The 16864-nt window shown below is 35.0% G+C and overlaps 1 protein-coding gene across 2 annotated transcripts in view; it reads right to left on the reverse strand.

Annotated features, from left to right (window-relative positions):
- Positions 1–344: 344 nt before the first annotated feature.
- VTA1 (vesicle trafficking 1) overlaps positions 345–16864 on the reverse strand; it is a 37865-nt gene continuing 21345 nt past the window's right edge. The window contains exons 6-8 of one of the 2 annotated variants that reach the window (XM_048297554.1): positions 10540–10719; positions 8656–8736; positions 345–1493 (exon numbers count right to left, since the gene is read on the reverse strand). In XM_048297554.1, coding sequence (XP_048153511.1) covers positions 1348–1493; positions 8656–8736; positions 10540–10719 — 407 coding nt within the window. In that variant the 3' untranslated portion in view covers positions 345–1347. Of the gene's footprint in view, positions 1494–8655; positions 8737–10539; positions 10723–16864 lie in introns of both variants that reach the window. The other variant, XM_048297553.1, reaches the window with a different exon arrangement.

The following is a 16864-nucleotide window of genomic DNA, read 5'->3' on the forward strand; positions in this document are numbered from 1 at the left end:
GACACTACACTCTTAAAAGGATACAACCAGCTAAACTTTAATGCATGCTTATATTTGATTTTCTTTTCCTCATCTTTTTGCTTTGAATATAAGACTTATTTTAGTCACTCCGAAGCAGTGCAGCTATAAAAAACATGGATTTGATCCAGCAACTTGGAAAGACAAAGAGATCAGATAAAATGTCATTAAAATTATTACATAAATCAGACATGCTTTATGGTGTATTCAATTATTATGTCATGCCAGTTAAAAGACTGTGTATTCTTTCTTTTAAACAGCATGGGGGGATTTTTAACAATCAAGAGCTCTATTATTGCAATAGTAGACCTCACAAAGACTCAAGATTCAGTTTCCAAGATATTTTAATTAAATCCCAAGTCCAAAAAGTCTTCACAACAAAGCAGACAGGAAAAATATTAGTTGGAAATACAAAGCTCTATGACACTAATACCAGAGACAAACCTATAGTGCTTTAATAGCTGAAGAACAAGCTTTTTTCCAGCCTCTTAAAAAGATGGAACAGTTTTGACATTAGTCTTCCTGAAAGCTCATGTTATTTAGAATCTCTGCCTCCAATTTCAGGATCCTTGTTGATAAATATTAGTATTTTCTCTTAATTGCCCATACATATACAAAATTGTAAGTGTTCACACAGAAGGAGCAAGAACCAATAATCAAGAATACATGTAGTAGTCCATACAGCTGTGGGGGATTAGATTGGAACACCATCAAAACAACTCCCTCTGAAGTATCAAGAGATGTTTTTTCCAGCACATTTTCAAATGAAATACGAAGATCCTCAAGACTTTCTCAACTTAGACTCATGTCTCAGATAATACAAATACCGAAATGATTTAAGTATAGAAAGTCCTTCCAAGTATGGACCTGTCAGCCTTCTCACATGCTCTCATTTCAGAAGGAAAGCACTAATCTTAGTTACCATTTTAAAGCTATTATACCTATTAAATAATTGTTTGCAATAATACAACAAGAGTAAGAATTTTAACAGAACATCCTAATTCTCAAGTTTTTTACAGTCAGCATTTTCCAATTCTGATAATCCAAATATTGCAAGATGAATTCTAACTCTTGACTGGTGTTCACAGTACTTTCTTCAATATTTTGTATACAGCAAGCCACTGCATTCATGTTTCAAGCTCTACTGTCTGTAAAATGGAAACAGAGATTCCTACTGTACCATTAATTGCTAATCTGACACTGAAACAGTGGTTTCATTGTCATGAATGATGGGATTGAGAATTTCTGTGTAACTCCACTTCCTTAACAGGTACAGTAATAAACTGTTAGCTCTTTAGGTGAAAGACATGAATCTGGTGGATTAAAGCTTCATTCTCTGCCTGTAATCAGTAACTTGAGGGCCTTCTGTAGATTCTGCACAGCAGTGCTCACATCTTCATACTGCAAAGCACTGCCAGCATATTTGCAATATTTTTGAGCTCTGGCAAAGTCCTCTGGAGTCAAGCGGACTTCTCCTGCAAAAATATAAGTATTACAAAGTTACTACAAAGGAAATCTGACTTCAGCTTCCTTTCTTATGATTTTTATGTTTTACTTCTATTTGTGGTAATATTATGAAAACCAGGCTAATATTTGTGGTAGTATGACAAAGACCAAGATACAGTATTTCTTCTGTTCTGTTCTCTTTTCTTTCCATTCACATAAAGCTTAACTTCTTTGCTATTGAAAAATGTGAGGACCTTTCTAAACACTGCTATTTGCATGACCCAGTGCCTTTCAAAAGTAAGCCAATACCTTTGAGAAAGATCTGCTCTTCATCTAAGACAGCAAAGTAGAGCTTTTACATGACATTAAGTTAGCTGTAATCATATTACAACCTGCAAGAAACAGGGACAGTGCTTTTTGTGTCCACAGCATAATTACTCTGCTCTCTTCAGGAATAATACATAGTTACAAACTGTTCCTTCTCGACTGGAATAACTTTTCAGAATGTAGAAACATTTCTCACTGGCGTGTTTTCATTTTCATCAACAAATTTTATGTTTCCATTTTTCCAAATAATTTTTACGTTTCCAATTTATGTCAGAAGACTGAAAGATTGATGTCATTAAATGTGCCCATTTTTTTAACACTGGAGAACACTAGCAAAAGATATTCCCATAATATAGAATAAACCAACTTTTACTTATTAATCCGAGTATTTTCTTGATGTAAGTTAAAACTTTAGGAATTCTGTAGTGCTCAAACACACACATTCAGTCTTGGAGAAGGCATAGTAGGGACTTATGCCCTAACTGGCAGAAGATTTTATATGTGAATAGTATCACTGATGTGGGTGCAAAATAAAGCACAGCTGTGTTACTGTACATCCTTCCACCCACAAATTCACTGGGAGTTTTAAGGCTAATCCCATCCCACTCCAATAATCTATGGACAAATTATAAAATCTTTCCTCAGGTTCTTTTAAAAAAACTTAACTTGTAAATGATAGATTTTTATGGGCACGGATAAATAATTATATAAAACACTAATGATTATGTATATATTTAATAATTTCCCACACAGCATCTTATAAGCATTGAACAGATTTCACAGATTAAGAGAAAATGCATTTTTAAATACAGCATACATTTTACATAAAATATAGTTAAACAAAGATTAAGCTCTCTAAGTACATTTTACTTTTAAGCAACTACATTAATATACTTAACACCATATTTTATGGCACAACTGTAGTTAGCTGGATCCTTTCCTTCAAAATAGAACTGTTGTTAGCAATACTGTGAGAATGTTTACTAAAGAATCTCAGTTCTTATCAAAAAATGTCTATTATATTTGCTTTTCCTTCCCCTAATCTTATTATTTAAGAACAGCTTTTGAACAAATTAAAAAAAAAACAAAAACCAAAAAACCTGGGAATATTAAAAACTAGACTGGTCTGCTGATTTTCAAAATAACCCTACCCATATAAAAAGCAGAAAGGTAAGCACTCGGAAGATTAATCTTATCAATTTTTAAAATATGCTCTAGAACTCTACTTATTTTCCTTTCAACAAATAAATATAACCATTGAGGGACATATTGGTGGGCTCATTATCAATGCAATGTATATATTAATTTAGTGCTTAGTAAGTGAAGCCACATTAAATCTCTTAAAATACATATACATGTGAGTAAATACATGTGAGGGACTGCATAAACACAGGCACACATCTCAGTTATTTTGTAACCTAAATAAAGTCACAGACTAAAAGCAGCTGAGGTCAATCTGCGACAACATTACTGAACATCTTTAAGAAATTAAAAAGACCAAGTTCCCCTCAAAGAAAGTAGCTTCATGCTATGATGCCAAAAGAAACTACAAAATCATTCTTTAAAAACTGGCCAAGGAATCAGTCCAGTATTCAACTAATTTATTGGAAGCAAGCCTAAATTCACCCGTCTAATCTTATTTTTACAGTATGAGCTCTATTAATGTTTTGCTGGCATAAAGCCTTATTTATTATGAAATCTACCTCAGATGCTATTATGACATAACTTGAGGGAAAAAAATAATAATTTAAAATTTATAAACCAAAGTTTATACAGTAAGAGGGTTGATCTTTTGATGTGCTCAGGAGCCTGAGCTCCTATTGAAGTCAACACCTCACAATGGAAAAGCAAAATAGAAACAAACCAGCTCTGTGTTCTTAAGTTTTCAAAATAACGTAAAAGTTAACTGTAATGACTGTACTTACATCAAAAGTATAGTTGTACTGTAATGACTGTACTTACTAACAAAAGTTAGTAACTGACTTTAATTTATATATTCTAAGGGTTAAGCAGTTTTGGAGGGAAGGATCTGAGGGTCCTGGTGAACACTGATTTGCCCATGAGCCAACAATCTCCCCTTGTGGTGAAGAGAGACAATGGCATCCTGTGCTGCAGTAGGAAGAGCACTGCCAGCAGCTCAATGGAAGTGATCCTGTCCCTTTCAGCCCTAGTGAGGCCATATCTGGAGTGCTGTGTCCAGTTCTGGGCTCCTCAGCAAAAATGAGATGGACTGACATCCTGGAGACAGTCCAGCAAAGGGCCACAAAGATGACTAAGGGAATGGAGCACCTCTCATACAAGAAGTGGCCAAGAAAGCTGGGACTGCTCAGCCTAGAAAAGAGAGGGCTCAGGGGGATCTTATCAATGTATATAAACACCTGAAGGGAGAGTATTCAAAGGACAGAGATGGGTTGTTTTTCAGTGATGTCCAGTGACAAGACCAGAGGCAGAAACACAGGTGGGTCCTGTCTGAACATCAGGAAACAGTTTTTACTCAGAGGGTGACCAAGCTCTGGGACAGGTTGCCCAGAGAGGTTGTGGTGTCTGTCCCTGGAGAGATTCAAAAACTATCTTTTGAATTAGCAGTGACATTTTTTCTCAAACTTCTTCAGTGCAGCAAATTAAACCACCGGGAGAGTGCACAGGCAGGGGGAGACACAAAGGACATGGTCCTGAGTGACTGGTTTTACATGACCCTTCCTTGAGTAGAGGGGTTGGACCAGACCACCTCCTGAAGTCCCTTCCAGCCTCAAGTATCCAGTGATTTTTGGCTCTAAAAAAGCCCAACAACACTGAGATAGGAAAGGTATACCGTATTTATTCTGAAACAAACTGCTTCTGTGTTATTCTGGAATTACTAGGACTGTAGTTATATTACTGAAACATGTCAGGAATATGGAATCCGGCATGATTCTTTTAGTTTAAGATGAACACAAAGTGTAAACAATTTGACTAGAGATGGTGAAATAATTTTGGGGAAAAAAAGCAGTTTTAGAATGAAAGTAACGTGCATTTTACATAATATATCTGCTTCTCTCTGGAATCCTTTTCTACCCATCAGATGTTTTTCCTTTTTATGATGCCCAAATATACCGCAGTTGATTTAAGAACATTTCAATCACACAAATTGGTGCATAAAAACAGTGATGGCAAAGGTAACAAATGGTTTTTGAAACAAGATACTCTTTTTTCCCATTAAATCACTGAAAATATAATCAAGGATTTCTTTTTAAGATCATGAAAACACATTCAATGTCAAATTATTATTTCTACTTTGTGTGTAGAATATCAAACATTATATTATACATACAACTACAATGGATAAATGCTTTCTTTATACTATGCCACCTGTGGAAGGGACCATATGGCAATGTAAGAAGATCTTATAAAAACCATGTAGCGCAACTATGAATGCCTTTAGTGTTAGCAAAATCCAGGGGTAATAAATTTTTTTAAGAAAACTACACCAGAGAAGTGCACGCACACGTACATGAAGTCGCTGTGTAACTCTACATTCTGTTGTCAGACACATTAACCCATGCTTAAATGCAAAAGCTTTGACACTTTCAAAAGTCAACATTAAACTCTGAAACTTGTTCCCACAGGACAGGACAACTATTGAAAAATTCATGCTGAGTAAAAACCAAAGAACACTATTCCTTTAACTTAATCTTCCTTTGATAAAATATTTGACTCCTCTCCACCAAAAGCTTTTCTCCCATAACAGTATTAATCAAATGGCTTCTCCCATGTTATGGGAAGCAAAGAAAATATACAATTAATTTTTAAAATATACATTTGATCTTACTACAAGAAAGAGTCTTGCAGGAATATGCGGAATATCCTGTTTGGCTATGCCTAGACTACCACATTCAACACTGCCAAGGAAGGCGTCTTAGCACTCAAACTTGACAGTCTGCAGTGTCAAACTGCTGGAACAGACTCCAGTATGGTTTTGGCCCATGAAAACTAGAACTTTCCCAAACAATTCCTGGGCACGACTTGTGGTCAGAGCAAGCTACAGACCATTCAATGTCTTTATGAGCTACCTTGTTTAGGTTTAAAAGTTTAATAGTATGGATGTGAGAGGTTCTGTGCCAGCTGTTCTCCATGCCAAATATTTGCAGGCATGTATAATTTGTTAGTATAGACACAGATATAATTTCTAAATCATGGAACAAATGTACCTTGCACTGTGCTAGCTCTGCACATCTACCGGATGGAGAGCAACACTGATCCATCCCTCCTTCCTGTCCAAAGGCAACTTCTGTTCCACAGGAATGGTATGTACCTCAATACGAAGCAAGGATCTAGCCCAGATATGTATACTGCAGCTCAGGAACTGGGGAGGGCTTTTGGGTCCCACAGTTTTGTACATCCATTAAGAGATACAGGCATTTCTCAATCTGCTTATTGGTTAGAGAACAAGGCCACTGTTGGCATAGAAAGGACTCCTCAGTAGCATGAGGAGAAGAATGCACAACAAGACAGTGACAGGCAAGGACAAACACTTTCCACTGCTCTCAAGCTTCTTAATTCCACACATGCAAACAAAACTGTCACTGTACCTCTGCTGACACATCCCCTGCGCCCTCTCAGACTCCTGTGTAACCGACACTGTTTCCTAAGCTTTCAAACCAAGAACCTACTGTATGACCTCTATCACCTCTCTGGGTGCACTTTTGCAGCATTCCCTCATAAGAATGTAACACTTTGAGCTGTTACAAGACTCAAACTTGTAGCGACACAACTGATGTGCAGAGCAGGAATGCAGGCATGCAAATACTCAGGTTAGATCACGTTAGAGATTTATCATGGTGCTCAGCAAGGGTCTTAATCTCTTAATTACACAATATTACTTACTACGCATTCTCATAAACATGATTCCTTTTTATTTATGTACTTATTAAACCAGGTTATCTCAGGAAGGTGGTAAGAGGGAGCAATGCACTGATACTATTCAGATATTGAATAATGGAATGTCTTAAGAAAAAATTAAAGTTTCAATCAAAATTATGACATTTTTGACAACCAGAAACGAACATTAAAACCAAGAAACAATGATGACTAAAATTTTCAGAGTAGTTACCAAAAAACCTGTTACAATGACTGTCTAGAAGATCATGTTAAACTAGTTAAACATGAAAGCTTTGCTTCCAAACACCATAAAATGTGCCTTCCAACTAGCAGTTACTATGGCAAAACTTAAGTAAAACTTTGAGCCATTTCAGTTAAGGAGCTACTGAAATCCCCACAGCAGTCCCCAAAACTCAAAAACTATCACCAAGTTTCAATGTTTCAGCTACAGGTCTGAGGTGTTGTTTTCAATGAAATGAGTTACTGCCACATGAAACATTATTTCCAGCTCAGTTGGCCCGAGCATGGTGTTAACAATGTCAAGGCTGTGGGTTCCATCCTGGTATGGGCCATTCACATAAGAGTTGGACTCAATCCTTCTGGGTCCCTTCCAGCTCAAGCTATCCTGTGATTCTGTGATTACAATAATATGCCAGAAAAACTACAGCACCTATAGTACCTTTTGCTCTTCAGAAGAATACTAGAGGTTAATATGGCTCTATTAGTGGCAAAATTTGCTATTTTTAAGACATCTTCTATAAAAATGGCTTTCTAATACATTAAAATGGAAACATCCTTAAGCATTCTTATGCCAGCAGACTAAAAACAAGTTAAACATTGAATTCCTACTATAGCATTCAATTGAAGCAAAAATGCTTTTTCAGGAAAGCTACTTTAACAGACACACTCTTCAACAACATAATAAAGTAACTAAATATTTGTAAGTTATAAAATACAAAAGCATACCTATATAAACTTTGTAGTCATAACAGACAATGTTTCACTGTGGTTAGCACTAGAACTTATCATAGCAATTATGTATACTATCAGCTTTCCCAGATGAGGATAAACTGTAGGGAAGAATGTGAACAGATTTTGTACCAGGATTTCGAGACCTCCTCCTCACTCAACATCCTTGTTATATTGCCAAGAAAAATCGGATTATTAGAAACAGATGTAATTTATGGAGTTTTTTAATACTATTTTCTCTATTAAAAAAAAATTCTTAGAAAACAGTTAACTCTTTGTCCAAATGTACATGAGTGTTCAAATTAGAATCTAGGATGATTCCAGCTTTATTGTCAGTTACTACTCTTCCACAGGCTGTGGTTTCCCTAAGGTTAGCCCTTATGTGTACATTTCAAAGCATGGAATATGCAAGCGGACATAAAATACATATGATATAGGTTATCAGTGATTTCAACACCAAAGACAGACGACATCTTAGAAGATAAAAGCCTTGATTAATGGTATATCAAAGTAACATCATTCGCAGTACCTTATAAATTGTTTCATTTAACACAGGTACTACTTACAGTCAGGAAGCACGCACAATTATTCTGCAGGAAAACACAACTTGAGTGTTTTATGAATTATTTTATGAAGTTAATAAGTAACTTACATGCTGACCCTGTAGAATGAATTTTAAGTAAAGGGAATGTGTATTAATTACAAAAAATATAATTTAGCAAGGCTATCAGGAATATAGGCTTTGCAAAGTATATCAGACCCTCACCTGAGAAGCAACAATATGAAAAATAAAACGCCTTACACAATGATAGCTCATTGGTTCAAAGTAGTCAGACAGACAACACTATATTGTAACAGCTTTCAGAAACTATTAAACTCTTAGCAACACAATGCTTAGATGTTGTCCATTCTTTTTAAAATTCTGGAATAGCATTCAGGTAACAATGACAGTATTTCTCAAACTTCTTCCTTCAGTGCAGGGGAGACACAGAGGATACAGTACGGCAATGTACAACAATACAAATGCCACAAGCCTACCTGAAGACTGAGCGCTGTAAAGGGAAGGATCAACTAGAGGAATATTCTGAGGAGTAGGCTGAATGGTGTTACTTGTCACTCCTGCAAATCAACGCAAAAAAATGGCCTTGGATTATTCTTACTTATTGGCTTTAAAAGTAAGCAAACAAAACAGAACAGGTACACTTACTGATTTTCAAATTTAGCAGCTGAAAGCTTACTAATTCTGAAAATTTCTAACAATAATTTTAATGCTTTCACTTCAAATATGAATGTTTTACAAAATAAAACAGAAGAACGTAGAGTCTGTCATCCACTTTACAGGATTTCACAGAAACTAAATTTCAAGCACTAAAAAATAAGAAAATACTAGTCCAAGAGACACTAGTTACCCTAGTGTATTGAGGAAAACCTGCTAAAGAAAAGTGTGAGTAAACTTTTATATTTCAAATCTGAATTCTACATTCTAATACCAGAGGCAGTCTATATTATTATATTTTTAAAGCCCCATGCCTGTCACCTCACACTTGCAAACTGTCTCCTTCCTAATTCCTTTGAAAACAATTAGTGAGAATAAAAAAGGGAGCTAAGTTTAAAAGGGAAATAGTGGTGCTAGAAGAAGAAACAGCACTTTATGCTGTGAAACATTCTTGTATCTGTATTCCCATTTTAGGTACACTCAATTGCTTTGCTCCAAAACTGTATTTTTGCAGTATGTCCAGAACACACCAGATTGGTATAGTTATTTCTACAACATCTGCTGTGTAGGAAGAGGGTATAGTAATTTTTCTAAATTACGTCACTCCATTGAATGACTGGTGGGCTTAAAACTATGTAATGCACAGAATTCATGTATTCCAACAAGGCACATACTCTGTAATTTTCAGATCTGGTAAAAAAACCCCCATACTCTCCCTCACAGACCCAAAAATCCCCTACATATCTGAAGGACTTCCCTTTGATAAAGCTGAAGAAAAGAGCATCCTGAACTCTTCATAGGGTGAAGCATTTTTAAAATGAGAAAGTAAAATAAAAGGAGGGATTGTGCGACAAAAATCTCATATGTTCCATAATATAAAAATGTATCTGAACAATAATTGATCATCAGGATTGAAATGAAGAGCTTTCAACATTTTACTCTTATTAATCATTAATTAATAATTCTATTCTGTGATTATTATAAAAAGTTCCCCTAAGGTAAAAAGTTGTATTTACCAATCACTTAATACTTTTTTTTTTTTTTAAATACAGCATCTGGGAAGGAACTTGTAATTTTTAAGAACTTGGTTTTGGTCCAAAAATTACACATAATAATAAGAAAGATGTAGGAGCCAGTATGTTTAGCAGTAGGGACAAAATTCCCATTAATAATATTGTCTGAAGTCAATCACACTAAAGCACTTGCATGGGAAAAGGAGCACAAGCCAAACCAAATCAGTATGAATGGTACATCAGGCATGATTACTAGAGAGTTGTAGCAACTTCAACACTATGTTGGACAAGCTTCCACATGAAGAACAGCAGCCTATCTCCACAGAGAAAGCTACATATGAAATGAAGTAATACAATTTCATCTATCAAGTGAAATATTCACATTGTGTTTTACAGTACAGATGTTGCAACGCAACATTTTACTGATTCAAGAGAAGACAAAAAAATTGTCTGCAAGAACCTTCACTTTCTTAGTCCATATATGTCTTCTGTAGAAGTCCTCCAAAATAAGATTTATATATTTTAAAAAAACATTAAAAAATATTTCAAATGGCATTTTTACATTTTAGCTTATGAAGGTGCTTTTGCCACACAATACTGTGTTATTCTACTCTATATGTGATGGACTAGAATTTGGGCAAGAATTCATCTCCCAGTAAAGGCATGGATTTTTGAGGTGTGATTTGGACATACCTGCGTTATGAGGTACTTCAGCTGGAGTGTTGGCTGGTGCATGGGCACCTGGTGGTATATGTATGCCAGTGTAATTACTAGTTGGTATGTTGTTAGCTTCATATGTAGATGATGATGATGATGATGGTTGAGTTGTTCCACCATGGACAGAAGATGACCCCGCTTCTTCCCTTTCAGCATCTGCTAAAATGACAGAAAATAAGAATTACTGCAACTGTTATGTACAAACACTTGAAAGCTTTGGCTTTCCTTAAAATCTCCTTTCAAATTTTTATTGCCAAAAAAATTGCCCCCACACAGTGTGACATAAAACATCAACCCAAATCACATAGAGTTGATTTGAAAAGGTAAAAAGCAACATACCATACAATAAAGATCTAGAAACTCACATAGTTTCAAAGATCTCTTCTGTTCAAATTGAAGAATCATTTCCTTACTGATCTGAATAAGCTGTCTCATTAGAACAATTTGTTATACCTTCATGTACTGCATCCATAGAAGTTGAACAAGTTACTAGAAACAGGCAGTAACTTACACTTTAACATATACATGAACCAGAATATGGAAAACTGTATTTGCCTTACAAACTCTTCATGAAAGGCTAGACAGTGCCAATTCTTTTACCCCGTATCAAATCCCAAATAAATAGCAACCAAGAGGAACTTTGGGAAAGTAATACCAAACAAGAAACTAAATGCATCTTAGCTAAGTCGTAATTGCGTCTAGAACAGTTAGAGCACATAATGAGCTATAAGAATAACAAGGTTCAATATATCCCATAGCATGCACAAAGAATATACATATTTTTCAATCTAGTCATGTTCTTAAGATTCTGGTCTAGTTTATTTAATATTACTTTAAAGGCTAATGATCCAGTTAATTTAGAATATGTGGTTGATTCCGGCTCTTTCATTTGAATTCAGTTCAGTTTAAAACAACTAATTTCCATTTACTGTGTATGTGTTCACCTATATCAATGATGTCAGATGGAACAAGCACAGTTTTGGGAATTGCTTCTTTTAACAGTCAGTGCTTGAGAAGGAACAAAAGAAAAATGGGAGCACAAAACTTGTATGTGTGTAGAGCTAGCAGAAGAGATGTTTTTTAAGAAATCCACACTGATCTTCAACTACACAAGACTATGTGTTATGCAAACACTTCTACTGCTTAATAATTAAATGGTCTACTATTAAAAATATTACTATTACAAATATCAGAATTGCTTCCCATGTGAGTCCTTCTTCCTCCCAGAAAAACTTTGCATGCTACCTTTATGAAAAATGCCTGAACACCTTGTAATTCACAATAAGATTTACTAAAATAAAAGGCTATAAAGCAGAGTAAAATCAAGTATTGTCATGAGAAAATTTTTAGTGGACTTTAATAAATACACTGTGGTTTTATGGAACAATTTCTGACACATGCAAATGAACACCTGATAGGTTTCTGGAAGACAAAGAATATCTTAAGGTGCCAGATTTTTCTTTTGCTGTATTTTTTGTTAGTAGCTCATACTGCAATATCATGTGGCTAACATGCACGGAAATAAAACTAAATGTCTGAAAACTGGCAAAAGGTGAGATTCAAGAGTAAACATTGCTGTCTTTTAAATAATAATGTAATGATAGGAAACCATTGTTTGAATGCTGTATTTTTCAATGGTTTTGGTGTTAACTGAAAAAAAAAATTAAACAGTTTCAGAAAAAAATTATCAAAACCACAGAGGCTTACTATACATAAAATGAATGAAATAGTTATGCACAACACTCATCATGCTGTCTGAAGGTGAGGCTGCCAAATATTACTTGTAACACTGTTACCAATTATTTATAGCTTGGTCAATTTCTAGCCATAAAGTTGAATTTTCCGAGCTGGGTGTCTGCTTGAAGCTAGGATTTTGGGAAAGCTGTTGTAAAAACTTCTAAGCCATTTTTAAGAATGATGCAGTGAGAGAAAACATGCTTCCACTGTGCTTAGTATCTCAGCTATGAGAATTACCTGCAATTTCATACCCACATTTAACCTGTTAATGCATGTATTCCTTTATTCTTCCCCTTTCAGCTTCCTGTTGCTCTTATCTGGTTCTCAAGGCAATTCTGATTTCTTTCTCTGCACTGACATGTCCCATATCTGCAACCCTTTGCCCCATATTTATGCCTCTCTTGCACTGCTCCCATCTTCTCTCCAAGCCATTCCCAGTTTCAGTTTCCAACTTCCGCACTGCATAGTTCAGGGTCTCTACTCACTGCTGCAACAGTGCAATGCTGTGGGCAACACTGGCCATGGAAGACATGAACTCAAAGGGTTAAAGTCTCGCAATGTTAAAAACAATCAAAAAAAGTCAGAAGTGGTGACCACCTGTAATGACAGTGCTGGCAAGAGGCAAATTCACAAAAGGGCAATCTACTTTTTAATCAGCTATTTGTACAAAAAGATTAAGCTCAACTGTTTGATTTGCTCATTATGCAATTGGCCAATGTTAAAACTGTATTAAACATAAAAGTAGTTTTGTTTAAATTAAGTCTTCTTAGGTCTTTAAAGTGCCCAAATATCATAAAAGCATTGTAACTATTCTTTCTGGAAAGCAAATACTTAAAATATTCTTTATCAAAGACTAAAGTATCAGAAACATTTTAAGATACCCACTTTCAGTATTTGTGAATAGTTTTTAACAGTAGTGCCAGATAAATGTTCACTTTTAGCAGCCTGAAATCCTTTTAAGTCAACAGAGGTTTTAAATTCTGTAATTAGAACATCCATAATATAACTGAAAAAAAAAAATTTCCCAGGGAATGAACGGTAAAAAATCAGAAAATTATTTTCTCATGCAGCAGAAATAACCTAGAATTCAAAGTTCCCTACAATTTGCTTAAAGATGCTGAAATACTAGGCTGTGGAACAGTGACACAATTGTTTTACATTTCATTTCAGCTCCAGCTGAGTTTTTTGTCTTGGAACCTCATCAGCCTTCGTGTTTGAATCCCAGCATAACGAATCCATGAGCTCTTTAAATTTTCTGCAGAGCTACAGTATACCCAGACCACTTGTTTGTGTTTTTGAAAATTATTTATTTACTGAAGGCAAGGCTTTGTGAAATAATCATCCGAGGCCCATAACCAACCATCCAAAGATACTTTTATATAAACAGAGGATTCTCAAGGCTTAATGGCATTCCCTTTTCTAGTGTAAGCAAGCACTGATCATGACAACTACAGCAGATCAGTGCACTAAATATAAAATTAGCAACATTTTTATTTTTAAGGAGTCCAGACTCCTCCAGTTCTGTGGACTCCTATTTTTATTGAGTTCAGAGAATTATAATCTATCAATTTATTTTTTTTTTTTCATTCCGCAGAATTGTTTCTCTTTCGCTTGAGATGTTGCTAAAAGATTCACAATGTAAGGTTCTATTTGAACACTGCTTTTAAAAAACAAACCAAACAAGTATTTTTTTCCCCAACATTGAGAAATGAACTCAAAAACCCATCAGCTTCCCACACTATTCTTTTTACTAGATGGAACTATTAAGGTTTTCTGAAATTCTGTAATAGAAATGTAGCCTACATATTATATATTGCAATGAAAGTGATTACATTTGATGTATTTACTGTGGCTATATCATGACCATTTATATTCAAATATTTCATTATTTCCATTTTTTTTCCATCAGTGTAAAATCTTGTTGGATGACCTAGGGCTAATGCTAAGTAACCTTTATGTGTACTCTAGGACTTGTATTCCAACTGCATTAATAAATTAAGCATGTCATTTTAAGGTTTCCATGGTGGCATCCTGACAGAAGCATCCATAAATCCAACAGCAGAACTGCATAAAGCATGCCTATGTTACTGTAAAAACATCTCCAATAGTTACAGTATGGTTTTCAAGAATCACAAAAAAAATAACACTTCGGAAAAAAATGGTAATTTGTCAAGCTACAGAGACCTAGTTTCACTCTATTTAAACAGACTTTTTCCACATGCTAGGGGAGGAAGAAAATGAGCAAGCAGAAAGGAATGGGGAAGGTCCAGTCATACATTCAAACAATACTGCTTTTCTTCTTATGATGCACAAAGCAAGAATTGAAACACTTTTTTACTGATTCTTCTCATGAAAATTAATTTGCATCACATTTTTGTCTTGTTCTGTGAAACATTATGGACACCTACACTATGGAGCTAACTGTCAAAAATAAACATCAACACATATTTTTCATTTCACTTCCCAGAAAATAGGAGTGTGAGAAATAATCTCTCTACATGAAATACAATTCAACAACAAAACAACCAAACAACATATTGGCAAATTACAGATCTTGCGGGCACTCTATCAAAAGGGATGTTAAAATTTTGATTCACTCAGCATTTGCATCCCTTTTAAGTTGCATGTAGACATAACCTGGTAATGAAAGCAAGAGTCTTCACCAATTCCCATAACCAGCTGTAATGAACTGCAAGGAATACCAAGGATTTGAGGAAAGCCTGAATTCTGTTTTCCTTCCTACAACAGTTTCTTTTGTAGCCTAGAGCAAGTTAGTTACCTCTCCGCATTAATAAAATCAAGAAAGAGCCTATTTGTTGCTTTTGAGAAATAACTAGCTTCTACAGGTTGCACATATGGATTTTAAGCAAAAGCTTTGTAATGTTTACTTAGAAATTCTATTTTTGTAGTTGTTCAAAATTCATAATTCACTTCACATAATCAGGTCAGCTTTACCACACTATGAGCCAGACCACTAAAGAGCACTCATCTTAAGGCTGAAAATATTTAACTGAGCTATTCATTACAGTCAATATAACAAGAGATTTTTCTCTCACATGTTGCAGTCTCCATTAAATCATCAACCTGGTGTAATTTGACAAAGATGTGGTGATGTTTGCAGTTGGAGTTGCATTCCAAGTATCTCTTGCTACAGCTGCATGGACAATTAAGAAAACTGCCTTGGCAAAGGTTGTATGTTGAAGAAGAAATTAGTTTGCTAATACTTCACTTCAAATACAGCTGTGCATAGACTGAAGCATATTTCAGTGGGTAAGATACCCATTCCAGTGTTTAAGTGTTTAAGTAGGGTGTCTTTAGGTTAGGAAAACATAGTAACAAGAATAAACAAGTAGCTTGGAAATAAAACTATCATACTCGGTATTTGTTCACAAGTATTTGAATTTCCTTATGTTACAGTGTTTCTGGAGTACTAATACATTAACAGTATTTTATCCAGGATACTGAAAATAAATTATACTTGGCACCCAGGCTTTTAGACACTACAAAGATAATAATAAGCTGCAATAGATGTTCAGTACACATTCTCCTTAAAAAAAAAAAAAGGTAATATACTTTTTTTTTAATGCAACACTCTCTAGGACATATAAATTACAATGTGGAGAAGAATTAAAATATGAGATTGCATGATGAAAAGATTGAGAACCAGAAGAGAAACTAGTTTCCTAATGTTTTGATACGTTTAAAATAAAACTAATGTGTAGGAAATTACAAGCCTACTCGTAACTTACGACAAGCAAATTACAAGTTCAGACTTCAAAATCCACTGAAGACTCAGGTACAGACCCCAAACACAAATGAATGTAAACAAACAAACAATTACTTTTATGTGTATATACATGTATAATTCATATGTGTGTGCATGTATAAATACATTGATTATCTATATTAATACATATGTTCACAAACCTTTATGTAGCCACCTCAATAAGGTGGCTCTACAGGTTAGATACAAGCCATGCTCTACAAGCTAGATTTTTCCCTCTTGCACTGTAGATTTGTTTATTGACCCTTTTTATTTGGAGAAATTTGTATTACTAAATTCAAGCTTAAGAGATAAATTAGCATCAACTTAACTGACAGCCCACAAAGTCTCACATGCCAGCTCAGAAGAAAAATAACAAATTATTTGATGTTCTTAGTTGTTCCATTAAGGTATGTGAAGAATGATACACAGGTTGTCATTGCGCAGAATTAGTCTGTTTTAATTTGCATAGTGAAAATATCCATTTCAATGACATCCTATTTCATAAGAGATCAACCTTTAAAATTTGTATACAATCTGCATTGAGGAGAAAAGCAAAGAAATTGGTCACTACCAAAACCAATGAAACTGATCACTATTGAAAGCAAAACAACTTGTTCTGATACACATTCAGTTTGGTTAAGTGGATGTCCTTAGAAATCACCTCCTTAACTGTTAGATAAAGTGGGAACCTCGAGGAATCCTGTACAGGGAGCTCAGGTAGCCAGAAGGAACAACTGAAAACACAAGGAAAAGGAGGATGAGTGAGAAAGAGGCAGAAAATCCAACTCAGTATGTACT

The sequence above is a fragment of the Corvus hawaiiensis genome, chromosome 3, assembly GCF_020740725.1.
Source record: "Corvus hawaiiensis isolate bCorHaw1 chromosome 3, bCorHaw1.pri.cur, whole genome shotgun sequence".
Taxonomy (NCBI): domain Eukaryota; kingdom Metazoa; phylum Chordata; class Aves; order Passeriformes; family Corvidae; genus Corvus; species Corvus hawaiiensis.